General features: G+C 57.6%; 1 protein-coding gene across 3 annotated transcripts; it reads left to right on the plus strand.

The window, feature by feature from the left end:
* Positions 1 to 3,704: 3,704 nt before the first annotated feature.
* Positions 3,705 to 26,169, plus strand: RELT (RELT TNF receptor). Of its 3 annotated transcripts, none has more exons than XM_049619434.1 (11): positions 3,705 to 3,800; positions 15,552 to 15,620; positions 16,657 to 16,731; positions 16,826 to 16,992; positions 17,195 to 17,274; positions 17,913 to 18,170; positions 19,487 to 19,567; positions 19,789 to 19,870; positions 20,035 to 20,292; positions 20,723 to 20,921; positions 21,063 to 26,169. In XM_049619434.1, the coding sequence occupies exons 2-11, from the start codon at positions 15,576 to 15,578 to the stop codon at positions 21,108 to 21,110; spliced, it is 1,293 nt and encodes a 430-aa protein (XP_049475391.1). In that variant the 5' UTR covers positions 3,705 to 3,800; positions 15,552 to 15,575; the 3' UTR covers positions 21,111 to 26,169. The 3 variants fall into 3 exon arrangements, with proteins under 3 accessions (XP_049475391.1, XP_049475409.1, XP_049475399.1); XM_049619442.1 differs by lacking the exon at positions 3,705 to 3,800 and adding an exon at positions 13,001 to 13,589; XM_049619452.1 differs by lacking the exon at positions 17,913 to 18,170.

Consider the following 26,169-nt stretch of genomic DNA (forward strand, 5'->3'; position numbering starts at 1 on the left):
CAGGCAGGAAGGTTTCCTGTGATCAGAACAGTCAGAGAATGACCCTTAGAACCCCTGAAGCACAGAACTAAATTAGCTGGTCTTCAGGGGCCCCGTCATATGCCTTGAACTGGGGCTAGCAATAATCTGCAGGTCCAGAAGACTTGGTGAAGGGACAGCAAATTTGGCTAAGGCCCCGGCTTAGACATTTCGGGTAGAGACTGGGGAGGAGATAGGGGACTCAGATGTCCGCACTCAAATCTCAGCCCTCGCCTCCCTTCACTGTGTGACCCCAGGCAAGTGTCTGCCCTCTCCGGACCCAAATGACCTCTATGAGACCTTCACATATTTTGCATGCCTGCCAAACACCAATTCTCTCTTCTGTCCTCACAGACCTTAAGCCACAGGCCAGGTTGCAGGAAGCAGCAAGGGGAAGTGCTATTTTGGGCCCATTATGGCCAAAGAGGAGTCCTGCCTGGCAAAGGCAAGTGAACAGGCATCCTAAGCTGGATCAGGGATAGATTGCAGGACTGAACTGAGGAGGTGGATATAGAGCAGGTATCAGGGACAAGTAGGGGCAGAGCCCAGATGCCAGGGTGTGGGGACGACACAGGGCAAACACTGAGGATGCAGGAGGAGAGGGAGCAGATAGGGGTTCTGAGCCTGGAAGGGGTTCTTCTTTCTAGAAGAAGCTGGTACCCCTGACAATGGGGTTTCAATAGATCCTCACAACACCCTGGGCTGGGGAGCTTGCTCTCAGAGAGGTAAAGTCACTTGCTTAAGTGACACAGTCTGGCAATGGCAGACTGAGACTTGACCTCTTTCTGTGCGACACCAAAACCTAACCCCAGTGGGATTTCAGACCCATGTCAGGGTCTAGACCTAAATTCGGACTGCACCTAGCTCTCAGGCCCAGCAGCCTCAGCTCAGTGTCTGCCCTGCCCCAGACTGAGCCCCACCCACCCTGGCCTCCTAGCCTCAGTTCCTCCTTAGACCTCCGCATGGAGCTAAGGCACAGACATAGGGGGAAGCCTGCCCTTAGAGGGGTAGGACTTGGCCAGTTGGGAATTAGCCAAGTGCAGAGCATTGAAATTTTTAAAAAAGATTTTTTTTTAATTTTTAAGTAATTTCTATAACCAGTGTGGGGCTCCAGTTTACAACCCAGAGATCAAGAGTCGCATGTTCCACTGACTGAGCCAGCCAGGCACCCCTAGAGCACTGAAATTTAAGTCGGAGCCCCCAGCATTCCTCCTCCTTTGTATTTCCATGTTAAAATTCCAGTGCAGCCAGCAGAGGGCGCTACCACTTCTGGTCCGCAACCCAGAGACTGACATCTGTTCAGGTTCCTTGCAAACAACTGCATCCCATGCCTCTGATCCTTTGGGACAGGGTCCCCACTGCAGGCAGGGCCTCAGTGGGACATGGAGCTCATGACTGTGCCTCTGGAGCACCATCGCAGCTCATCCTGGTTTACTGGAGCATGTGCTGTGCCACCTAAGATGAGGTGCTGGCTTTCTCTGGGCTCACTTCCTCAGCTGCACCATAACAGGTTCAGATGAGATGGTCTCTGAGGTCCCTAAGTGCAGGGATTGTAATGCTAAGATTTCGCAGGTTCATGTGAGATGCCAGGAGTTTTAAAAGCCTGTGATTGTGAGAGTCCTTTGTTCTCAAGCCTGTGGCTGTCCAAGCTCTATAAAAAGCCTATCTAAATCTCTCCTGTGGCCTCCATAACTCTTTCTCTGTCTCCTCACTAGATGCTCCCAGATTCTTGAGCAGGGTCCCATCTGTAGCTCATTGTGGTTCAGGAGTCAGAGCTGGTAGTAAATAACAGTTAGGCTCCCTCATAACCTGAGGGTGCGGGGGTGGGATGTGTGTGGTCTGTGGCTCCAGGAGACCCAACTCCACGGAGATGCAACCTGAGAGCCCGAAGTTGCCAACCAGAGTCCCCAAAGCCACAAGAGAGACCACATCAGCCCCACCATTCCTGATCTTTCCTCCTGGCTCAGGTTGCTGCTGCCCACCCTTAGCACTCAGACAGGTGGGGCAGATCACCTCCTCCCACAGAGAACCAGAACGACCTTCAGGTAACAAGTTTGGCACCCAGATTTTCAGATGGGGAAACTGAGTCTGGGGAGGGATTTGACCAAAGCCTCACAGAGAGCTGGCAGTAGGTGTAGACCCTCTGTAAAATGTCTGATTAATAGCCTATGCTCCTTGACCAAAAAGCATATCCTCATGTAATCTATTAAGTGGCACGTGACATGCCACCATTTGAACTCCAGAACTTGGAACTCAGGTATAGAAGGTCCTCTTACAAAGAAAACATTTGCAGGAACAGAGGGCCTCTTGGGCTACTCTCATCGCCTCACCAGGTGCCAGCATGGATCCCCTCTGGGCTCCCCCCACCCCATGGGCTTGGATTTGAGATATTCGACCCTAGGACCACCCTTGCCCTAGCCCTGAGGGGTGTCCATTGAGATGTGAGGGGGATGGGGCTATGATCCTGATGTCAGTCACCTGGAGCTCTTCACCTACAACCTGGGCATGGCCCAGGGAAATGGAAACTCTTCCCCTCCCCCTCTCCCTCTGCAGGTGTCCAGTTCTCCTCTGAGAATCTCCTGGACCCTGGGGACCTGACCTTCCCCACCCCCTCACCCTACAGCTCAGGTTCTAGGACTCAGTTTGTTTAGAAATCTCCACCTCTTCCCACAATCTATCCCCAATAGACTTATTTACCTTCCTTTACCTCTGTCATGAGCTGTGATTATCCCTTTCCCAGCCCGCCTCTGCCCCCAACATGAGGCCCTCCGTGCTGTGTGCATCTTCTCCCAGCCCTGCTGTCCTGGGAGGACCTCCTGGGATCCCCTCAATAGTACTGAGTGGGGGAAACTCTGCCTGCTGAGCTGCTGCCTCCAGTCCTGGCCCACCATATTGCACAACTCCAGAGGGCACAATTCACAGAGCTGGGAATACAATGTGAATAGTGTCCTGGAGTCCCTAGTCCCTGCCTAACTGGGCACCCAGATAGCTGGCAATGGGAATTGGCAGAGTGGGGCAGCTGGTGGTAGGGAAGGGAGAACACTGTGTCATCTGTCCCGTTGGAAGGAGACACTCACTATCTTGTCAGAGAGGGGTGGGGTGGGGTAGGGTGGGGAATGGGGACAGGAAAGGTCTCTGGAGGAAGGCGCTTTGGGTTGCGCCCTGAGGCATGTGCAGGAGATCACTACTTGTACCTCCATTATAGATTCACTTTCACGTGGACTTTCCTCAACAAGCGAGCACTTCCAGGGGCCGACCTGGGCCTCATCAACAAAGTGAGGTCGTTCTCCCTGGTTGCCAATTTCCAGGAGGAAAACAAGACCCAAGAAGGGGTGGCGGTGGTCCTGCCTGAACCGGCAATTGTGACAGGACCCAGGGTAGCATCCAAGTCTCCAGACTGTGTTGCATCGCGCAACCCCTTCTTTCTTGGTTTGGAGTCCAGGAGAGGCGGATCCAAGAAGCCTCTTCCCTCGCAGCCCCCTGCAGTTCCCGGGGGGGCGCGAGAGATGGCGAAACAGAGCGGCGCGGCCCGAAGGGAGAACGCGAGGCCCTACGCGGCCTCAAGGGGGTGGGGACCTGGGGGCTCGAGCCCGGGCTCTGACGTAGGGGGCGGGGCCGGAGACCGTGACGCGCGGAGGCGGGGCTGCGCACCTTCCCGGCCCGGCCGGCGATTCATTCAAAAGGCGCGCAGCCTGTGCGGCCGCCGGTGCGCTCGCGGAGCCGGGCCCGGCCTGCCAGTCTGCTGAGGGGTTGAGCTGCTGGAGCTGCTGCGGGGCGGTCAGGTAAGGAGGGCGCGTGGGGCCTCAGCCCGGGGTCTGCTTCCCGCGGCCGGGGCCAGAGTGGTGCGGACCCGAGTGGCGCCCCCCTGCCTCCCCGAGTCTCTGAGGAAGTTGGCCGGGGCGGCGGATGCCGCAGCCCCGGCTCTGCGCACCCCCCTCCCCCGCGTCCTGTCCCGGCGTCTTCCGCGCACAGGTCCCTGCCGCTCTCTAAGCCCCCTGCCCCGGGAGCTGCGCGTCCTCTAGCCGCGACTCCAGGCCCGGCCGTGCGCGGGGGCCAAGCAGCCGCGGGACCTGCAGTTTGAGTCGGCGGGCCCCGGAGACGCCCCCGGCCTGGGAAACTTGGACCGAGACCAGGAACGGGTGCGGGACGGGACGGCTGCGGCGCGGGGCGGCCGGACGGGGGGGAGCTCTGAACGGTGTCAGCCCGTGACTGTGGGTGACACGGCGCGTGAGGCGGCCCAGCCCGGGAGAACGTGTGGCCGGGACACTGGGCAGTGACGCCGGGACCAAGCGGGAGACACAGAAGGGCTCTGTGTATCTCTGACAGGCCGAGTGAGTGCGTGTGATTGTGTGGGAGAGACCCCAGGTCCTTGCGGGTGACCGTGACCCCAGCTTACTGTGAGACCCCGGTCACTGGGGTCACTGAGAGTGTATGTGGCCTGGAACGAGACCAGGGCAGGGCCAGAGTGACTCCCTAATGTGAGTGTGAAACAGAGAGGAACCCTAACTGATTTGGAGAACCAACCTCCAAATCACTGGGGCCTAGTGTGCTCGTGGGGCCAAGTAGTGTGTGTGTGTGTGTGTGTGTGTGTCCAAGCCTCAGGAGAATGAGTAAGAGGCAGAAAGAGGAGGGACCTCAACCACCTGCCATACAAAGAGGGAAGGGGAGGAGGGGAGGCAGGGGTGGCTCCACAGCTGTCCCTAAGAGGGTGCCTCTCAACATCTCAATTTAGTCAGCCGGGAGGACCCTGAGTGACTTACTCTGGCAGGGAGAGAGGAGGCCAAGGCTGGGTGACATCTGCTGAGATGACTGACACTTCTGGCAGCATCCGAGGGGCCCTGAGGTAGCCTCAGGCTCCACCTCCCAAACACACTCACACACTGAGGTCCCAGATGCCTGGCAAAGCTTTGTCCCCAGTAACCTGTATTCTCACTGGGCCTATCTTCCTCTCAGACCCTGCCCCCATTGGGCCTCAGTCTCCCTTTCTGCACACTGAGGCGTTGGGCTGTGAATGGACTGTGAATCATCACTTTGGGATCCTCTATTGTTTTTGGGTCAACCGCCTCTGTTCTCCCCTCCCTCCCTCCAGGCAGAAAGACTGCAGTAGGGGGTGGGGGCAGGTTGGCTGCTGGGGACACAATGGCCCAGGGGCTGCTGGCGACAGGGATGGAAGTACAGCTTCTCTGACAAAGCCCAGAATTCCGATCCATAGACATTGACCTCTGTGGCCCCGGTCTCCTTCATTTCCCTTTGTTGGGGGAGAGGGGGCATGGAGTTGTTCCCCATGAGTGGTCTCTGATCTGGAGAGCTGAAGCACCATCTGGGCTACTCTCTGAGGCCCCCACCCCCACAAGAGGGTCTGTTGGGTCCATGCAGGGTAGAATGGAAATTGGGCTCTCTAGACCAGGAGGGGTGAGGAGGTATCTGCTAAAGGATCTGGAAGTTCTGTCCTGCTCTGAAAATGTTGGTTGCATTCTGTGTTGGGGCTGAGGGCAAGGCGACAGTACCAGGTGCTATGCTGAACACTTTGTGGTGTACTGTTGTTGAATCCTCGCAGTGGTTCTGAGATAGGACTATTTTTCAGAGAAGGAAACTGAGGCTCAGAGAAGCAAAGTGACTTGGCCAAGGTCATGCTGAGACCGGATACTGCCAGGACTGGAATTCAGGTCTTCTGCCTCTGAAACCCTGTGAGATGCTTGGAGAGGGCCACCTATCTTTCTAATATCTGTTCATGGCTTATATAGGCTTCCCTCTCTCAAACCCGGACTGGCAAGCATGGCCTTGCCAGAGTGTGCCTTTGTGAGTTCTGAGTGTAGTGTGTATTTGTACACGTGTCTGTGTGGGTGGGTAAGTTATATGGTCTTCCTGTTCCTCCTCTTCCCTTCCCCCAGCTCTCACCCCTAGCGGGAGGTCACCAGAGAGGCCTGTCTCTTGCCTTCTAGAGTCTGCAACTGGCCTTGGGAGCATCCACACAGCTACAAAAAGTGTCAGGAGTCAGCAGCACAGCCCAGGCTCCAGGGGTGGCAAGGATAACTGAGAGTCCCAGCTGACCTTCACCATACCGGAGAGGCTCTGTTCCACTATTCAGAGTTGCTCTGGGCGTATTTTCCCAAATCTACCCACAAGCTGTGGTGTGGGGGCAGGCTGGGGGTGACCTGGGGTTGCCCCACCCTCTCGGTCCTTCAGTCTCCCCATTCTTCCCAGAGGCCCCGCAAGTTCTGACTACTGCTGCCACTGGGCCGAGGGCTGTTGCTGGGGGGTCAGGGTGTCTTTTGGTCCTCCCTGGAATGACTGGGGCTGTGCTTCTTGGGGCTGATCAGAATAGCTATCTTGGTCTCCTGGGGCTGAGCCTGAGTTATTTCTATCCCCAGCAAACAGGGAAATAGCTCTGGGCCCAGGGCGGAGGAGGAAGAGGGGAAGGGTTAGCCTCCTCTTCTCATCCTAGCCCTGGTGGAGGCCCTCCCAGTCCTACCCTGTTCACTGCCCAGGCTAAAGCTTTCTGGGAACTTGGACCTCCCAGAATGACAGTGGGGCCAGGGTGGGTTTCCACATATGGCCCCAGTTGGGACTGATGTGATAGCTGCTGGAGGGAGGTACCTGTGTTTGGCCAAGGAGGGGAGACGTTGAGGGGCAGCCATCACTGCACGCCTGCTCATAGAGTCAGCCTCATTTTACAGAGGGAGAGACTGAGGTTTGAGAAGTGCTGGGACTTACCCAAGGTGTCCAGAAACCTGGTATTCTGGCTCTCACCCTCCAAACAGGGTACCTTTCTTCCTTCTGTCCTGCCACATGTTCCCCGGCAGACTGGACGTGGCCCAAGACTGGAAGCAGGCTCCAGACACAGCTTCACAAAATCAGGCCTCCCTCTGTTGTTCCACTCTGGCCTTGCTGTCCTGCCCCAGACTCCCGTACTGGCCTCTCTGCCTCCATTTCCAGTTCTTCCACGCACTGTCAGAACATCCTCCCTAAGGCAACTTACTTTTTTTTGCCTGCATAACATAGTCCAGACTCATCTGAGCATCAGCACTTTTCCTTCGAAGACCTTCTGAACTTTACGTCTTCACCTTCATCTCTCTCTGCCGTGTGCCTTGGTTCGAGTCTGCCTTTGCTCTTGCTGTCTCCCCTTTCTGGAACCCTCCTGGCCATTCAGGGTACAGCTCCCCCTCACCCAGGAAGCCCTCCCAGCCCAATGTTAGCCCCTCTCCATTGTTGTGGTCACCTGTCAGGTGTCTCCCCCCCCGCCCCCTCACCTTTGGGAATGGGCACAGGTGTGGGACACTCATGGGCACTACATACCCAGCTGGGAAGGGCAGGCCTGGTCAGCAGCCTGCCCTGTCTTGCCATATTGGTGCCATATCGGTGCCGGCCAGGCCTCTTCCTGAGGAACTACAGCCACTGTAGGCTGAGGGCCTATTGTGTGCTGGGGGGCTTAGAGGTGAAGACCCATGACCATTCTTTTTGAAGGGGAACATCTGGTGTCTGGGCCCTCCTCAGACAAGGCTCTCATTCAGGGCCAGCACATTCCCTGCTGTTTGCCAGGCCCTGGGCTCAGGTCTCAACCGTACTGACAGAGGATCTTATTCCTTCCCAGGCTGCTTACTGGGGAGCTGAAACTCAAAGGGCAGAAGGGACCAGTCCTAGTTTGAGTCACACAACCGTGGTGCTGGAGTCTGGTGCCCAAGCTCTTACCCAGCCCTGTCTCCCAAGTGGAGGCAAGGGTTGTCTGGCATCCGTTTCCACAGAAAGATCATGCTGGCTACCTGCATGGGGAGGAGGAAGTAGTGGGGCTGTTCAGCACCTGGCCTGGCTGGGTAAGGCCAGACCCCTTTGTTATGGGGCTGGCCCTTCAGCCGGGTGGGGGGGAGGGGTACACCAGAGAGGGCGGGGTTTTGCCTGAGGTCAGCCAGCGGGGCCCATCTGGCCCCACCCCCACTCAGGATTGAGTGTTGCTGGGACCAGGTCTCTGGCAGAGCTCAGTACCCATTCTTTGCGGAGGCCCTGGGTGCCTGGACCTGGCCCTAGTGCCACTGGCTGGGGCTGGGGTTGCAAGGAGGACAGGAGGGACCCAGGGCTGCATCCCTACTGTGTGCTCAGCCCTGGGATTAGGACCCCAAGGCTCTCACATCTTTAGCCTTATGCCCTGAGGGTCAGCAGTCCCTTCTAGGTATAGGTAGGGAAAAGAGGGCCCCCGAAGGGGAAGGGACTTGCAAGACCCTAGTGTAACTGGGATCTTAACCCAGGTCTGTTTGCCTGGAAAGCCATCCTGGGAAAGATGAGAGCTCTATAAATAAACTGCCCATGTGGCTGTGAGTGTGTGCCCTGGCTACTTGGCACAGAGAGAGGGATGGAGGGGCCTCTGCAGCCAGTTAGAAGCGGGGTCTGAGTGTGTGGGTGGAGAGAAGGAAGGAGGGATCTAAACTTGGATCTGCATATTGTAGTCACCGTGAGAAGGAGCAATGAGCTCAGGGAGTGGCCTGGTGCCCCTATGTGCCCACCAGCCTGCCTGCTTGCCTGCCTGCCTTCCCTCCCTCCCTCCTTCCCTCCAGGGAGATCACAGGTGGCTGAAGGGGTCAGGAGAGGGGAGGGTCCACCCAGACAGGGAGGCTGGGAAGGCTTCCTGCAGGAGGTGGCACCTAGGCTGAAGCCTGATTGTAAGAAGAGTCACTTTTCTCCTGTGAACTCTGGATCCTCCAGCCACACCAAGAGGTCAGCTGAAGAAACACAACTATCCCAAATTACAGAGGAGGAAACTGAAGCTTGGGGTTGTGGGGCTGGGTCCTGACTGCTCAGCACCCTTCCACCTTCCTGATTGTGGCTTTAGCTGGCATGGGAGCAGGTGGATACAGGCCTGGTATAGCAGCTGAGAAATGGGCACCCACGGGCCTCCCTGGGAGGCCAAGGCTCCTTTGTCCATGCTGCTGGGACTGATGCTTGGTTCCCCAAAGCACCCTTGCTTGCTCCAAAGCCACTGGATGACCTTGGATGGATGCTGCTTAATTCTGAGCCTGGCTCCTCCTCTGGCCCTTGTGGGTTGTGGTGAGAACTGATCCTCAGGAGAGGTTTGGTCAGGCCAGGCCCTGGTCAGCCCTGTTTACAGTGGCTCCACTTATCCCTGCAGCATCCCCAGAGATAGGGACCAGAGCCCTTGTTTGCAGAGGAGACCCCTAAAGCTCAGGGAGGGTAAGTATTTTGCCCAAGGTCACAGAGTCACTAAGTGACAAACAGCTTGAACCAGGAGTAACTGTTCTGGAACCCAACCTCCTACCTTGTGCTGACCCCAGTCCTCAGTCTCCATGGGTTGGGGCCTGACCTAGAATTTCTGGGGAGAGGGTTCTTTTCCCCCGCACCTCAGGTCTAGAGGAGTCTGAGGACAGGGCAGGCTGGGCCTGTGGTCTGCCCTCAGTCTCTTGTGAAGCCTTGCCCAGGTCAGGGTGACGGGGGGCCTGTGCTGAGCAGACTGTGATTGAGCACGGTACCGTGATTGGTACCGAATGTGCAGCTGGGGTTGGCGGCAAAGGTGGCTTCTCAGAGGAGGTAGCAGTAGCATGAGTGAGTGGGCCATTGCCATCCTGCCTTGGGGCCAGGGAGACGGCCCAGGGCTGGCTCGGGCTCCCTGCATGAAGCCCAGGGTGCTAAGTGGTTGGGTGTCAGGCTGGAGAAGGCCTGTAGGAGCAGAAATGCCAGGCCTGGGGTGGCAAGGACAAGGGCTGCCTGTCCTCACCACTGGGTGGGTTAACCCTGTCTCCTTTGAGACCGACTTGTTACAGGGTACTCCTTAGTCTCTCTGAGCCTCAGTTTTCTCATCTGTGAAGCCTGGGACCCCATCTTTGAGGCCTGGGATGGGATTGAGGCGCGCAGTAAGTGCTTAGGGGGTTTGGGGAGGCCCAGCTCTGCCCCAGAGATGACTGTCTGGTTTAGTGCCCCCCTCCCCTAGCCCCAGACTCAGCTCAGGTAAGGGATCGGGTTTGCAGCTGAACTGCACCAGACTGGGAGGAGCGGGGCTGGCCCAGTCTGGCCACCTCAGCCCTTTTCTTAGCCTCAAGGGCCAATTAGCTCCCTCAGCCCCACCTGCCCCCATCACTTCCCCGAGCCTCTGAAGTGCAGGCCCGGGGGCAGCCTGGAGGTCTGAGGGGCAGAAACATGCCCAGCCCCCGGGGTGGGTCGGGGAGCAGCTGCTGTCTGGTGTGCCCTGGTGTGGGATTTGGGGTTCACACGCATGGAGTCCTCACCCAAGGGTTGTGCCCGGGAGACCAAGGCTGCCCAAGGCTGGGCTGGGAACGGGGGTGCCCTTCCCACTGAGTGGCCCTGACATAGCCTCTGCACAACTCTAGGCCCCCAGCCTGTCAGCAGCCTGAGGAGCTGGGCTCCACCCTGGGACTTGCTATTCAACCCCCTGGGAATTCCCAGCCTTCCCTGGGCTTCCTGCTTCTCAAAGGTGCCACTGCCTTTTCCCACAGGAGCTGGTACATAGGGCAATATGCAAGTTAGTTTGGGTGGAGGCAAACCCTAGAGACCCCCAGGAATGGGGGCAGTACCTCCTTCCCTGGGGCCTGCTTGGGTGCTTTGTAATAGCCTCTCAGTGAGCCCCTTCTGTATGCCACTACCTCCCTAGCCTCTGCCATCTGGTTGGTAAACACTCAGAGACTATCTGCTATATGCTGGACCCTAAGCTAGGCTCTAGGATTAAGAGGGGTCAGGAGTGAGGTAGGAGGCAGAATCAGACAGACCTGGGCCCCTGCATCACCACACACTGGCTGTGTGACCCATTCAAGTGATCTCCGGTGGCCTCAGTTTACCCAGGTGTGAAACAGGGATACTCCTAAGGAGTAGGGGCAACTGAGGGCCTGGCCCGAGGGAATGAGGGCCAGTTGCCTTCCCCGTGAGGGTGGAGGATGGAAAGGAGGCATGCCTAGCTGCCCTCACCGCTACCCACTGTGGACACCGCCCTACTTCAGCTCCAGTTGCCAGGGAACCACTGGGTTCCTCACTAACCTGGATTTCTAACTATTGGTGGGCGGCCTTTGTCTTGCCGTCTCGAGTGGTCAAGGAAGGCCTGTGCCCAGCTGTGTTTCCTGGCAGCTCTAGCCTCTGAAGGCTGCAGGGAGGTCCGCAGGCCCTAGAGCCACCGCTGGGAAACACAAGTACCTGCCTCCCACCCTCTGCTCCAGGTGGGGACCTGCCTCTCACCTCTGTCTCCCCAGTCCAGCCTTCTTGGCAGGCAGCCAAGGAAGCCCTCTGACAGGCAAATTGTTCCATACCTCTCCTCTGCCCACTAACCCTTCAAGTCTCCCACAGGCCCTTAAGGCAGTGCAGGCTTCTCAGTTTGCATCCAAGTCTTGGTGTGACCTGGGCTGTGCCCACCTATCTTTCCAGACCTCTCTCCCTTCTTATACCCCCCTACCTCCCAGAGCCTCACCATGGCTAATTCAGCACCTCCTGTGTACAGGCTCTGGGCCAAGCATAAATAGAGAAGAATCTCTTTTGTACCTCACACCTGCTTGTCAAGTGTGTGTCGTTCCCTGCTCCATAATTTATACATGGGGAAACGGAGGCATGGCGAATGCTTACTGAGGGCTCATTCTGTGTGTCAGGCCTTGTGCTGCATATTTAAGGTGAATTCTCTTAGCCTCACAGCAGCCCTCTGTCTTGATGGGAGCGGGGGTGTCCACAGCCACAGAGCCAGTTGAGGAGCAGAGCAAGGCAGACTGATTCTCCTCAAGTTAGCCCAGGGGTTCAGATCCAGTTTCAACTCCCCTCCCCCCCCCCCCCCCCCCCCCACCTCCCGCCTAACCCCAGCCTCTGGGCTCCTTAACGGAGATCCTGGTCTCTGGCCCACCCAGCCTTGACAGAACCTAGGTGCTTTCCTGATCCCTGCCCCCTCCTTCAAACCCATCCCATCCCCAGTTCAGCATATATCTACCCACTTACCAGGGCCCTGGCCCTGTGCTGCGCACTGGGCACACAGGTTGTGGGGAAGGGGCCGGGTAGGTTACATGTGGATGCTGACTGTGTAAGGGAAGGTAGCGGTGGGGGGCTTCCAGGAGGAGGTGAGGGGCCTTGAGCTGAGCTCTGAAGGAAGAGTAGGTATTGGCCAGGTGATGGGAAGGATTTCTGGGTAGGAGAGGCAAGTGTAGGGGAGTGAAAGAAGCTCAGAATGGCTGGGGGAAGGGGCAAGGGCCAGATCCCAGTGTAAGGATGCCTAGGCTGCAGGTGGGGCTGAACTGGAGGCCAAGGGCAAGGGCCCTTGGGGATTCAGTGGAGCTTCAGTAGGAGGCCAGGTTGAGGTTGGAGAGTGAGTAAGTGCAGAGGAGGGCCCCAGGCTGGGGCCTCATGACCCTACAAAGCTTCAGTTCTGGGAAAGGGGAAGCTGTGGAGACCTGGGTGGTGTCACAGCTTCCTCTTTCTCTGAGGCCTCCAGGGCTGCATGTCCCTGGGGCTCCGCTGCCCTGGTTAGTTGGTTTTCTTCCAGGGAATTTCTGGTTCTAATTGTTTGGGCATTTTTGGAGATGGGGGTGGGTTGCATGTTAGGAAGCTTGCTCCCCCTCAACCTGTTTTGTGGAGGCCTCCTGCTCCAGACACTGCTGGGGGAGGGCTTTGTGGTGAATGAGACAGACATCCCTGCCCTTGCTGCTGTCGGGGTGGGGTAGGGGGAGCAGCGCTGAACAAGTAAGCAAACAAATACTTAATTACAAACCTGAGCCAAGGTGCAGAGGGAAAGAAGGGAGTGATGGGGAGGAAATCACAAGACCTTCCTTAGGCTTGTTACCTCATTTAAACCTAATCACGGTCTTGCCCTGGGAGACAAATATCCCCATCTTGCAGATGAAGATACTGAGACCCAGCAAGGTGTAGCAGGGGCTCCGGTCCCACAGGGAGTTGGTGGCAATGGGGACAGGCCCAGGTTAGACTTCTGGGAGGAGTGGCCTCTAGGCTTACTTCCTCCTCTGCCCCTGGGGCCCTGTTGGGTGTTTCTCCTCTGTCTGGAGCACTGGGCCCTGAGAGGAGGCTCCCTGCTGTGGGCCTGGGTCTGCTCAGCCACCTTGACAGCCTTCTTCCAGGAGGCTCTCTGGAGGCCTTGGAAGGTCACTGACTTCCTGGCCTTAGGACTAGGCAAAGAGGTGGGGATGGAGCCTTCACGGACACTCAGCCAGCTGAGGGACTTTGATCCGAACTTGCTTTTCAGTCAAGATTTCAGGACTCCAGGCTTAGAGATGCTGGAGTCCTGGTGGGACGGGGGGTGCCGAGGGGCAGGTCAGAGCGGCAGGTGCTGCCCTGTGTGTACACGGAGGGGGTTCTGGGTGGCCTACCATGGGCCGCCTGACCGGACAGGTTCATCGGGGGCTCAATCTAGCTGAGTGAAGGGGCTGGGAGTGCAGCTGTAAGCAGACTCCGGCAGCCAGACTGGAGTAAGTACCAGTTTGGGGTAATTAGAAGGCACGTAATTAGAAGGCGTCAGGGCGCTAGGCGGCAAGTGTCTGTGAATATGCCTGAGTGGGCCCTTGCTGGCTTTGGACCCCTGGAAGACTTTCCTCCTGGAAGTCTCAAGATCACGGTTCCCCATCGGCCTGGAGGTGAGCAGCTGTACAGCCCCTCACTGTGGGTTCAGGTTACCCAGCAGGTGCCAGTCAGGGCCAGGAGTGGGACTGGGGTCCTCTCCTCTGTGGCTGTTGTGCCTCTTTTCACCCCTGGTCCAGCCCCTGTGGGGTCAGCCTGAGGCCTTGGGCTTGTGGTCAAGTCCGTGGATTAGATCCTATGAAGAAGGATCTTCATGGGGGGGGGCAGGGCTTGAGTGGGAGCTCGGCCTGGGCAGGGGAAGGGACACCTTGGGCCAGAAACTGGAAAGGAAGACTTGTGACCAAATTAGAGGAGGGGACAAGTGGGGGAATGGGTCTGAGTATGCTACCTGTTGGGTACAGACAACCAGGGTGTGGCCTTTATGCTGTGGCCCGACCTTCTCCTGTCCTAGGTTTTCCCCTTAGCTGGCCTTGGGCCAAGAGTGACTTGGAGAGTCCCGAGGATGTTGTGCCTGCCGCCCCTCCCCCTCCCTTGTGGTGTAATTCGAACCCCTGGCTGCTGCCACCGAGGTCTGTGTAGGGGGATCAGTTTCCTCTGGCTCCTTTTCCACGTGGGAAGGCCAGGCCACCTGTGCCCCCGAGGGGCTCTCATATGACCTGGGGTTTACGGCAGGCAGCGCTTCTCCCACCAGACTTGGTATCGGGCAGCACGGGGCTCCGGGTAGCGTCCCCTCAATCTGCTGGGGGCCCTGGGCCAGTGGCTTGGCTGCCCCTTGGGGGTCAGAAGCTATATGGCCTGTGGCTGAGGCCTGACAAATCCAGCTTCCTTCACCCTCCTGAGCCGGAAGGCAGGTCTCCTGGAAATAAGTGATGGAACTCTCTTGTTTTGCTACAGTCCCATTTATCTAAACTGAATCCTCCTTCCTGCTCTTCCAACCTGCCTACTGGCTGGAGGCTTTTCTCCAGAGGACCCCATGCTTGGAGCCTGGGTGCTCAGCCTCAGGCCAGCGGCCATCCCATGCAGCGCCCTCACCCTGCCTCATGGTTTGTTGGCACTTCCCGCTGTCTGGCAGGGGGGCATTTCCCTGTTCATCTGTTGACCATTGGTATGGTCAACAGGGATGGGAACTCTCTGAGGATGGGGACAGTGTCTGTCTTCTTCTGTTTCCTGCGCCAAGGGCAATGCCCGACACACAGTGGTAGGTGCCTGAGAGAAAGGACAGAAGGCTGAACACTGGTTGCTATGACAGCAGGAGGTCTGCTCTTGACCCAGAGATGCAGTCACACCTCTCCCAGTGTTGGACATGTTCTTCCACATCCTTCGGTGGAGAAGACTGCCCACTGGGGAGTGGGACTTGTGGTGGGACTGGGACTGTGATGGGGGGCAGTGAGTAGGGAGACATGCAGGCGCTTTGATCCCAGCTGTGAGGGGAAAACGAAATCTCGAGAAGCTTCTGGACAGAGATGCCTTCGTATTTGGCTTTGATGGCTGAGGGAAAGTACCTTCCTTGGAGCAGAAACAGCAAGAGTGAAGGCAGAGAAGCCAAGGGGCCAGGCCCACAGGAGGTCCAAGTGGCAGGAGCCTGGGAGCTGGAAATGAGGTGCAGAGTCTGGGCATGGGGGGATTGCAGGCCCTCTCAGCCCCCACCCCCAGGACTGCTGCTGCACACTTCCTTCCTCCCAGGGCCCCCCTGCCATGTCCCCATGCACATGGCTATTTATGGAAGGGAAAGGAAGCCCTTCCTCCTCCGGGAAGTCCCCCAAGCCTGGCAGAGCCCTCTGTCCCCCTCCTCTGCTGCCCTGGGAGGCCGGCCCCAGACAGGGCACCCCCCATCTCTACCCAGGTTTGTGGGGGAAGGGGGAGGTGCGGTGAGTGTAGGCCAAACCACCCCAGTGTTGCCTGCCCAGCAATACCTTGCAAATTCCCATCCAGTCTTGTCCTGGAAACAGTGCTGGGAGGACAGCAGCTGCCTGCCTTTTCCCATCTCCTGCTGAGCCTTCCCTCCATGTGTGTTGTAGGCTGGTGACTCCTGGGGCCCGAGGATGAAGCTGAGCCTGCCACACTGGCCCCTGTCCTGCCTTTTTGTGGTGAGTTGGGGATGGGACCTGGGAGTACTGAACCCTGCACCCCAGCCCTTCTGAGTTCAGGAACCACACGCTGGCTGCCATGCTAGGGTTGGTTACACACCTCTTCCTTTGCAAATTGAGGCAGTCCAACCCTAGGAAACACCTCCTGGCCTGTGTGGCTCTTGGTGCAGGAGTCCTCCTAGGGCTTGGCAGATGTTGGGAGCCAGGGCTGGGGCCTGGGGAGGGTCCCAGAGCCTCCTGTGTGACATTCCTTCTGCCCTCCAGGGCAGCTGGCTCTATTCTGTGCTTGTTACCCCAAGTTGGGCCAAATTGGAGGACAGGTTTGGTGGGGGGGGGGGGGGGGAATCTGCCCGCAGCAGGAGGGATTCAGGGCAGATAGTTCATTCCTGGAGTGGGGTGCAGAGGGAGCTGTCAGTGGAATGTGCTGGGGGAGGCCAGTTGAGATCCCTTCCTTGAGGTGTAGCCCGCCCCGTGTGGGTGCAGGAGTGTGAGCTGGCCGGCCTTGTGTGGAGAGGTCATGGAGGAAGTTGTCCCAAAGACTCTGCTGAGGGCCCAGAACAGGAAGCACTGGCTGCAGACTTGGCCCCAGGGATGATGAACAGGGCCTGGTTAACAACAGGCCCAGCCGTGGTGGCGGAGCCACAGCCACAGGAAGGGAGACAGAACTTGAGAGAGGAATTCGGAAGCATTTCCTCTTTATCGTCCTGATTAGCTGGAATGGATGTGACTCAGGGACCCAAGGGCTTGAGATCCTGATCTGGCTCCGTCTGGGGTTTTCCAGCACTTTCCAGAAGCCGATGTGGTTTTCTTTCTACCTAGGCAGTGGTGATGCAGCAGGTATGGGACAGGCAGGTTTTACTTGGAACAGGAGGGATTGAGGTTAGAGAAGGTCACTGAAACCTGGGGGCTGGCCCTGTGTGGTCAGTGGTCCCCACTCCTGAGACATTAAGAAGTGGGTGGTGGATAGATGGCCCCAGAGATGCCATATCCCAGCACTTTCTGCTCTCTCAGTGTGTCCTGCCTGCTGTTCTTCCAGCTGCTGCGCTGGCCTCTGGCCACTCCAACATCAAGGACCCTTTGGCGGTGCCCACCTGGGGAGGAGCCCAGCCTGGTGAGCTGCCCTGTCCTGGGAAGACTGTTGAGGGCCAGGGGCGGGTTCCCCAGACCTGGCTCCCGGCTTTGTTCTCATCCTTTCCCTCCCACAGGACCTGGGGCAGGGCACATTATGCAGGTCCTGTCCCCCCGGCACTTTCTCTGCTTCATGGGGCCCTGGCCCATGCCAGCCCCACGCTCGCTGCAGCCCTCGAGGGAGGCTGGAGGCCCAGGCAGGCACAGCGACTCGAGACACCCTATGTGGAGACTGCCAGCCTGGGTGAGCCATGGGGTGGGACTTGAGGGCTCATGGCGAGGTGACCAGGACTTTGGGTCCTAGGGTCCCAGCCTCACCCACACCCCCTGAGCAGGCCTGTCTTCCCATCTGTGAAATGGGAGGGGTCAGGACCAGTGAGTGTGCCTGGCAGGAGCCTCTCTTAAGGATAGTTTTTAGGCCTTAGTGATGTCTTCTCTCTTTGCAGGTGGTTTGCCACTTCAGGGGTCCCCCTTGTCTCCTGTCAGCCGTGCTCCTGGACACCTCTGGGTACTCGCAGCTGTTATGGTGAGTGACAGATCGGGGGCAGGACTGGTGGGGGTCCGGTGAGCTTGCCTGAGCCCAGGGAAGGGTGCGCAGCCAGAGGGCGTCCGGCAACACGTGTTCAATTGTTCCGCTGGCAGTGTCTGCTCTCCTCGTTTCTGGGTGGCAGGACCCATCCGGCAGGTGGCAGCCATGGCTTGAGGCCCTGAGGAGCTAACACCCTGCCTGTCCCCTGTCCTCTTCCCCTCAAAGAGAGACACATGAAGATGCGTGTGAGCGCACACTCACACATACACGCGCACACACCTCTCGCTTGTTGTCAGTCACTTTCTGAGGAAACTAATTCATCGGCCAGTCGTGGGGGGTGGGATCCGGTGTCCACAGGCCCAGGCATGTGCTTAGGTACTGTGTTCACCCCAGAATGAGGGGTGGACAGGGGGCTGAGGGTCTGGCTGTCCTGAGGTCTGAGGAGGCCTTGCTCAGGCTGATAAGATGGCCAAGAACAAGTAGGGGTGAGTTGGCCTTTGCCTCCCCAGCACGGTGGAGTGGGCAGTAGGCGGCTCTGGACACATTCGTGCCCCCACCCCCCTCCCATTTAACCCAGGCCCTGGGCCTCTCTGCCTCCATCTTTCCTCCATGCCTCCATCCTCTGTGGTGCTCAGAGCGGGGACGACGGGCCCGACGTGGTGTGGAGGTGGCAGCAGGGGCCAGCAGTGCTGGGGATACGCGGCAGCTTGGGAATGGCACGCGGGCAGGTGGCCCTGAGGAGACAGCTGCCCAGTATGCGGTTATTGCCATCGTGCCTGTCTTCTGCCTCATGGGGCTGCTGGGCATCCTGGTGTGCAACCTGCTCAAGCGGAAAGGCTACCACTGCACGGCCCACAAGGAGGTTGGGCCCGGCCCTGGAGGTGGAGGCAGCGGTGAGGCTCAGCCTGGGGTCTTGAGTGGGGAGGCCAGAGGGTAGGGTCTAGCTCAGCCCAGCTCAGCCTGGCGGCTGTGCAAGGGAACCTGTTGGCCTAGAGGGACTGACAGGGAGGGACCTGCAGAGGGCTAACCAGGAGGGCTTCCTGGAGGTGTGCGTGCGGCTGCAGAGGAGACCATGCGAAGTGACAGAGTAGAAGGAAAAGTGAAGTGGCCTGAGGTAGTGACGGGGGCAGAGCAGAGGGCAAGTGGCTTCAGTGGGATTCTGGTCCTGGGTGAGGCCCTGTCAGGCTGTAGGGATCTGAACTCTTTGGGGACTGCAGTTGTATGTATATGGTTCAAGGGTCGGACTGCCTTCTCAGGTTGACCTCTGACCTGAGTGGCTGGCAGGGCAGCTGTCCTTGGCAGACCCCACGAGGGGCTCAGGTTTCAGCTCCAGGCCATGGTTTGAGTTAGGAGTCCTGGAACCAGAGGGAGAGATGTGTTCCCCCCACCCCCGGGTCCTGGGCCCCTTTTTTCTTCCCTGCACCGTCCCTTGAAGGCCAATAGGGCAGGGCCCCCCATGCACACACACTACCCACAGAGCCTTGCGGCCAAAGTTAAGATCGAACCGGTGCTTCCCATGCCTGTGCCACAGGCTGCCCGGGACTGGCCAGAGCCCTTCCCAGCTCCTGACGCTGCAGGCTGGCAGGGACAGGAAGTGCACAGTGGCTTTAGGCAGGCAGGAAGATGGCAGCTCAGGCCATTTTGTCTGGGACTGCACTTGTTTTCTCCTAGCCTAGGTTCTCCTTCAGCTGTTGGCTGCTGCCTGGGTGCAAGTCCTAAGAGCTGTTTGCCACTGGCCCAGGATTGATTACGTGGCCTGTTCTCACACTCTTGAGGTTTGGGCCCTGAGGGCCCTCAGTTAGACATATGGACAGGGTGGTGTGTGGGGAAGTGTGATAAGCCCGGAATGACAGAGTGTGCCCGAGAACTGTCCAGGGTTCTGGGCAGGGAGACAGCCCACAGCTACCTGAGGCTGTGCAGGGGAGATGATAGGCCCCAGAAGGGGTGGCCCCCCTCACCCTCCAATTGCAGGGAGCAATGATAATGAGCTTGCAGAGCCTAAGCTGAGGCCTGGAGTGCCACCACTGCATCAACACCCAGGCTTGCAGCACAACTCACAGGAAGGCCTGCGGTGCCCTCTGCTGCCACATCTTGGCATAGCTGTTAAATCTGGAGTCAAGTCTGGAGCGCCGCCCGCCCCCCCCCCCCCCCCCCCCCCCAATCAACCCTCCACTTCCCCAGGACCATGGCTGTTGCTTTTCTTCCACAGGGATCAACCCCGCCTACCGGGCTGAGGATGCCAATGAGGACACCATTGGGGTCCTAGTACGCCTGATCACCGAGAAGAAAGGTGAGGGGAGGTCTGACCCCATCCCCATGCCGGGGAGAGGATGGTCTCCTCTCTGCTCCGCCCCTCCCACCGAGACACCTGGGGCCAGCCTGGCCCTCTCTCATCAGTGTGGCTGAGGGGTAGAGGAAAAGGCACGAGGCCTGGGGTGGGGTGGGGTGTGGGTGCACGGGGAGCACCCCTTTGTGGCCCAGAGCTGGGTTCTGACCACAGCTGCCCAACAGAGAATGCTGCGGCCCTGGAGGAGCTGCTGAAGGAGTATCACAGCAAACAGCTGGTGCAGACCAGCCACAGGCCCGTACCCAGGTGAGTGGGCAGGTGATCCAAACCCACAGATAATCAGCCTGCTTCCTTGGGGATTCACCACTTGGGTATGTTCCCTTTCATGTTCACGATTCCCCTTTATTACCTCCTGGGACCCGCTGGCGCTGGCCTGCCCTAGTGACCACTTCCCCCTGTGCCCGCTGTAGGCTGCCGCCGGGTCCCCCCAGCATGCCACACGTCTGCCCACATCGTCATCACCTCCACACCGTGCAGGGCCTGGCTTCACTCTCTGGCCCCTGCTGCTCCCGCTGTAGCCAGAAGAAGTGGCCTGAGGTGCTGCTGTCCCCTGAGGCCGCAGCTGCCACTACTCCTACTCCCAGACTCCTGCCCAACCCGGCCAGGGCTCCCAAGGCTGGGGCCAAGGCAGGACGCCAGGGCGAGATCACCATCTTGTCTGTGGGCAGGTGAGGTGGGCATAGATACTGGAGGGTCAGGGAGAGACATTACAGCCAGGGTGGGAGAGACAGGGCCCTATTTGAGCCCTAAACATCCTGCTTGGTGACTGGTCCCTCTCTGGCCTCAGTATGCCTCTCTGGGCAGAAGGAGGGTTGTCAGAAGTCAGGTCTTCCAGCTATGCTGTGTCTCACATGAGCCCTTGGGTGCCAGGGCAGGGTCCTGGCCTCCATCACACCTTGGGCCCCTCAGGCCACAGGAGTGTTTACCTGCAGCGTTGAGAGTGGTTGGGAGCTCATCTGTGGGTGGGAGGGCATAGGAAGGGCTCAGACTCCGATCCATGAACTTGGTGTGGGATCCTGCGGGTGTTGCCCTTTCTAGACCTGTGGTTCTGTCTTTAATGGAATCATCACGCCACCACTCCTCACTCCACCACCACAGGTTCCGAGTGGCCCGAATTCCTGAGCAACGGTCAAGTTCAGCGGCCTCTGAAGTGAAGACTGTCACAGAGGCTGGGCCCTCAGGGGGTGCTCTCCCTGGCTCCCCACAACCTGGCCTCCCCACTGAGCAGCAGGCACTGCTGGGAAGTGGCGGAAGCCATACTAAGTGGCTGAAGCCCCCAGCAGAGAACAAGGCTGAGGTGAGGGCTAGAGGGGAAAGTGTCAGTTGGCACCTGGGCCGACCCTGACTGCAAATAGGGCGGGGGTGGAGGTCCAGGGGGCCCTGGGCAGGGAGTACAGAAGCCCCTGACTCCACTCTGACCCCTCACCTTGTCCCCCAGGAGAACCGCTATGTGGTCCGGCTAAATGAGAGCAACCTGGTCATCTGATGGTCTATCTCATCTGAGAACATGGCAGCCCTGCCCTAGGAGGTTCTGAAGGCTTCCTGGAGGAGGGAGAGCTGCAGCTGGGCGTGTGAGGACCAAGAAGTAATGGCCCAGCAGACAGAACAGCAAAGGCCAAGGCCTGGAGGTGGGAGCGTCCGCCCCAGTGAGGAGGCAGGCCAGCTGGCGGGTGCTGTGTGCAGGAGCAGGTTGAGAGCCCCTCCCCTGTCCCTGCCACCCAGTTTTTTCTGTGAAGGATGCCCTGTGCCCTAGCCTGGCCAGATCCTGGGACCCTGCAGGATCCTCTGTACCACTAAGTGGCAAGGCCTTGGCCTGGTAGGGGGGGGGGGGGCCCTCTGCCTGGTGCTCCTGGCCCCACACCTTGGTAATTAGCTGCCCTTGCCTCTGTACAGGGCCCTAGTACGGACCTCTCCTGCCTCTTCTAGTGGGCCCAGTAAAGGGAAGGAGCAACAAAAAGCCATGGGCTGGAGACTTGAGTTCCCAGGCTCTAACCATGGGCAAGTCCCTGGCCATCACCTGGTTATAATTCTTCTGACCATGAAGTGGGAAAAGAAAGGCATCTCAGGGCGCAGGGCTTCTCCAGTTACTTGGCAGGTTCTGGCCCGGGTCATGTGAGGGGAAAGCCTGACTCCTTGCCACCCCTCCCATTAGTAGCTTTATCTGGCCCCATTTTTGCGGCTTCTAAGGCCTCTGCCTTCAGGCCCCCATGGGGCGGCCCATCCCTGGCTCTGTCTATAAGAAGGGGCTTAATGCATGTATCTGCTCCCCACCCTGCTGTTTTTATTGAAAATGGTACCACAGTCTTGACCTGGGCAGGGCTGTAGTACAAGGTGCCAGCCTGCATAGCCACCCCAAGATCTCAGGAGCTTTTGGGGAGAGGTGTGGGTGAGGGGCTGGTAAGGTGCCCCTGGCCTCAGTGGTTTGTGTGTCCCTGTGGTGTTGGTGTCTGTCCCCCAGCCTGGGCAGTGCGGGCGACTGCCCAGCCCAGTCCCTATGTCCACTCTGGCTCAGCAACCTGGTTATTTATGTGGGGTCATGCAGGCATGGGCCCCACTGCCATCCCTGTTTCTCTTATTTATTGAAACTTTGCTGTTGTCCTGTCTTTGTCTCTATTCCCATCCATTTATTGGATAATAAAAGGTGGGAAAGTCGTGTCATGAAGAGCTTCTTTCCCTGTGACTCTTCCCAGGTCATCTGGCCATTCACCAAATAGCTTTGTGTCAGGTACTGTGTGTGGGACAGGCCATCCCTCCCCTCGCAGTGTTGGCTCTGTGGCAGGTAGGCATGGGGACAGCGGGTGAAGTGGGGCTGGAGGAGGCCCCTCACTTCATCAGGTTCTCACTGAAGCCCCTAGAGGTAGTGCTGTCCAATAGATATATATAGTATGTACCAGATATGTAATTTAAAATTTTCTAATAGCCGCATTTTTAAAAGAAAAAGATAAGCTTAGTATCAATAATGTATTTAAGCCAGTATAACTAAAGTATTTTCATTTCAATATAAAGTCAGTATAAAAATTATGCATGAACCACTAATTTTTTTGTTTTGAAATCTGGTATTTTACACTTAAAGCACATCTTAATAAGAACTAGCATATTCAAGGGCTCAATAGCCACATGCGGCTAGCGGCTCCTATCTTGGACAGCACAGCTCTAGAAGAAGTGGAGCCTGGGAGATGGATGGGGTCAGACCCGTTGGGAGCTGGAGAACGTGGGAAAGGGAAACGTGGTCTGCAGAGAGAGAACAGCATGTGCAAAGGCCCAGGGGAACTACAAGGAACTGGAGAAGCTGGAAGTTGAAGGTGACAGGTGTGGAGACTGGATTGGGTGTGGGCAGAAGACAGCTACACGTGCTCTTGGAAGCCATCAATCTTCTGCCAGAGATGCCAAGGAACCTCTAAGGCATTTAGGAAGGGGAGCTGGTCAGCTTGCTCTTGGTCACAGCGTGGAGGGTGGAGCAGGAATTCTGCATGGAAACTGTTGCAGCTGTCCAGGCAAGAGGTGGTGGAAGCCAGGGTGTGGGGGGCAGGATCTAAGATTCCTAAAATGGAACTGCTAGGACTTGGTAACAAGATGTGGGTCAACAGATTAGGGCCAGCTGGGTGGGGAAACCGGAGGAGGAGCCCAGGAGACAGCTGTGATACAGCCCCCTGGGCGTCTGGAATGTGAAGGCCTGAAGTGCTCGAGAGACCGACCTGGGCTACAGGAATATTTAGAAGCACTCAAGTAGGCATTTGCACCAGGACTGGACCAGGAGAGAGGGCTCAGGGCAGACTCTTGGTCTGCCCCAGAGGCGCTGCCAAGGAGGTGGGAAGGAGACCAGGGAACTGCAGTGTCCTGCAAGTGAGGGAAGGGGAGTGAGGGGCAGGATGGTCCACAAGGCCAGGTGCTGCCACAGGGTCAGGACTGCAGCAGTCCTTGGTTCGTGGACATGGTGCGAACAGGACGAGGTCTGATTGGATTGAGCTCCCCACAGAAGCCAGATTGTGACAGGCGATACTGGTAGGGACTTGGGCCCCAGGGAGGTAAGGTTTTTAATTCTGGGCTCTCTAGGTATATTTTTTAAAGGTGGAAGAAGGGGACACGTTTAAATGCTAATGGGAGAGTCCCAAAGAGAGGCTGAAGAACCGGATACTGATGTTTGGTGGAGTCTGGGGAAGTGTGGAAAGGGACAGCCTGTGGGAGCCCCAGACCTCCTGGATGAAGGCGGCTGGTCAGGATGGGACTCCAGAAGGCCCAGCTCATGTTTGCTCTTGCTGCTCCCCTGAGGCCACAGGTGCCACTACTCCTACTCCCAGACCCCTGCCCAACCCGGCCAGGGCTCCCTAAGGCTGGGGCCACAGCAGGATGGCAAAGTGAGATCACCATCTTGTCTGTGGGCAGAGGCCTTTCTCCTGTGCAGAAGCCATGAACCTGGCCCAGTTAGCAGCACAGAAAACTCCTGCCCAGAGAAGCTGGGCAGACATGCCTTGAGATTTGATCTCTCCCTGCCTCTTTCTTGCCTCTCCAGGGCACAGGCTTCTCTTTCTGAGGCTTCTGAGGTGTGTAGGAAAGGGAGGGGACTTCCTAGGGCCTAGGAAACAAAGCTTTCCCTGTTCTAGGAGAGAGGAGGGAAAGAGACAGGCTGTACATCAGGAGGAATTTTCTGGAGCACCATGGGTTGCCAAAGTCTAAAACAGGTTGTTCATTGTAGGGGCCTAGTGGGCATCATCCGTGCTCCCAAGGAAATGTTCCCTTGGACTACCAGGGTCCACTTGGTGTCCCTATTTGCCAACTCTTAGCTGCATGTCAAGATTTGGCTTCTCAAACTTGGCTGTCCCCTGAGCCAACCAACCCCACTTCACCCAGGACTTGGATGACACACCAAGATGATGAGAAAGCAAGAGACGGGGTGGGAGTTGGGTCCCTCCCACTCTCCAGCCTCCTTTCCCAGGGGAAGGCTGGACTGGGGACTCTAAATGCCCTCTTGCTGTGGAGACTGAGGCTGGGTCTGGCTTCCCAGGCCAGGTAAGAGATAACCCTCACCTTGGTGCTGGGCCCTGGGGTAATAAGCACAGCTCTTCTCCAGCACTGCCTGCCAGCCCCCACCCCCCAACCCTGGCACCCCATTTTCTGCTTGCTGGAAGGTCAAAGTAGGACTCTGGCCTAAATTTCTTCACCTGTCCCTAAAAGGATGGGATGCATTGCTGAGGGATCAGGTACGGGTATATCCAATACCCTTGGCCTTCAGGGCCCCCACCCTCATCTGAAAGTTTTCCTGGCTTGTCCCTCTGAATCTTGGCAGCCCTGGGAGCCAGAGGACAGACTGGGGCGCTGGGCTGAGGGAAGTTCTGAGTCTGACCTTTCCTTATTCCACCCCTCACCCCAAGGACCAAAATTGTGAGTATGGGGCCCAGATCTCCACCTCCCTGTCTGCTCCTGGTCCTCAGCCCTGCCATTGTGACCTGGAACTGAGTCCCTGGAAAATCCCTTTCCTGCTCTGGCGAAACTGCTGTGACACAGCCCAGCAAAGTCTGTGGCCAGAGGTGCCCTCAGCTCCCACACATGATAAGAGCTTTCCACTGCAAGGGAGGGAGAATGAGTCTCCTGTGAGGTGAGGACAGGAGGGAAACTGGGGAGCATGCTGCAGAGGCACAGGGCATGGGTTGGTAGCAAGGGCTGGAGAGTTAGGAGTATATCCTGAAGTCCAATTACAGCTCTAGTGTGAGCCAGGTCAGTGAGCCTCTTGGGGCCTTAGTTTTTTCTCTAGTTGAGGAGGCTGAAATACTTGACAGGCTATAGGAGCATCAGGATTTGGGGGCCAGGCCCTGGGAGGCAATGGTGGCTACAATGACAAGGGAAAGAAGCCTGGGCCTGGACTAGGGCAGTGGCTTTGCCCAGAGGGAGGAGGAGGCAGAGATTTAGGATGGAAAACGGACAGTAGTTGACCATTTGGGTGGAGACCACATAACCTCCCTCAACTGTCCTTCTGTGACTACAAACCTGTAAGCTCCTTCTTCCCTTGGTTTCCCAGCTGACAAACTCTCCCTTTAAGCAAACACAGACACTGCCTCCTCTGGGGTGGGCAGGGGAATGTGGGGCCTGGCCAAGTGTGAGCTCCCACTCTGAATCTCACGGCTCTGTGACCTTGGCCAAGGTACTTACCCTCCTTGGCTGCTCTGTCTTGAGGGCAGGGTTAATAAATAGGGCTCGCCTCCCATCCTGCTGTGAGGATTTTGAGAACTAGCAAACATAAAGCACAGCGCTGGCCACACGGTGAGCCTTGGAAGATGGCAGCCTTCATCATTTATGACCTCCTGGCCGTGTATCACACACCTCAATTAGTCCAGGTGCTGATGGTCACTTCCCAGACCCCTCAACTGAATCCCAAGGAAGCCCTGCTATGCCTGAGGGGAGATGCAGCATAGTCATTACCTGACTGGTGAAAACAAGGTTAGCATCAGCTTGGGGAACAACCCAGGGGACTCACTGGCCTAAGAGGTGGTGTCTCCCTGCCCCAAGAACCACCAGTCTGGTCACCCCGGACTTTTTTTTTTTTTTTTTTT

Source organism: Panthera uncia, chromosome D1 (genome assembly GCF_023721935.1).
Source record: "Panthera uncia isolate 11264 chromosome D1, Puncia_PCG_1.0, whole genome shotgun sequence".
Taxonomy (NCBI): domain Eukaryota; kingdom Metazoa; phylum Chordata; class Mammalia; order Carnivora; family Felidae; genus Panthera; species Panthera uncia.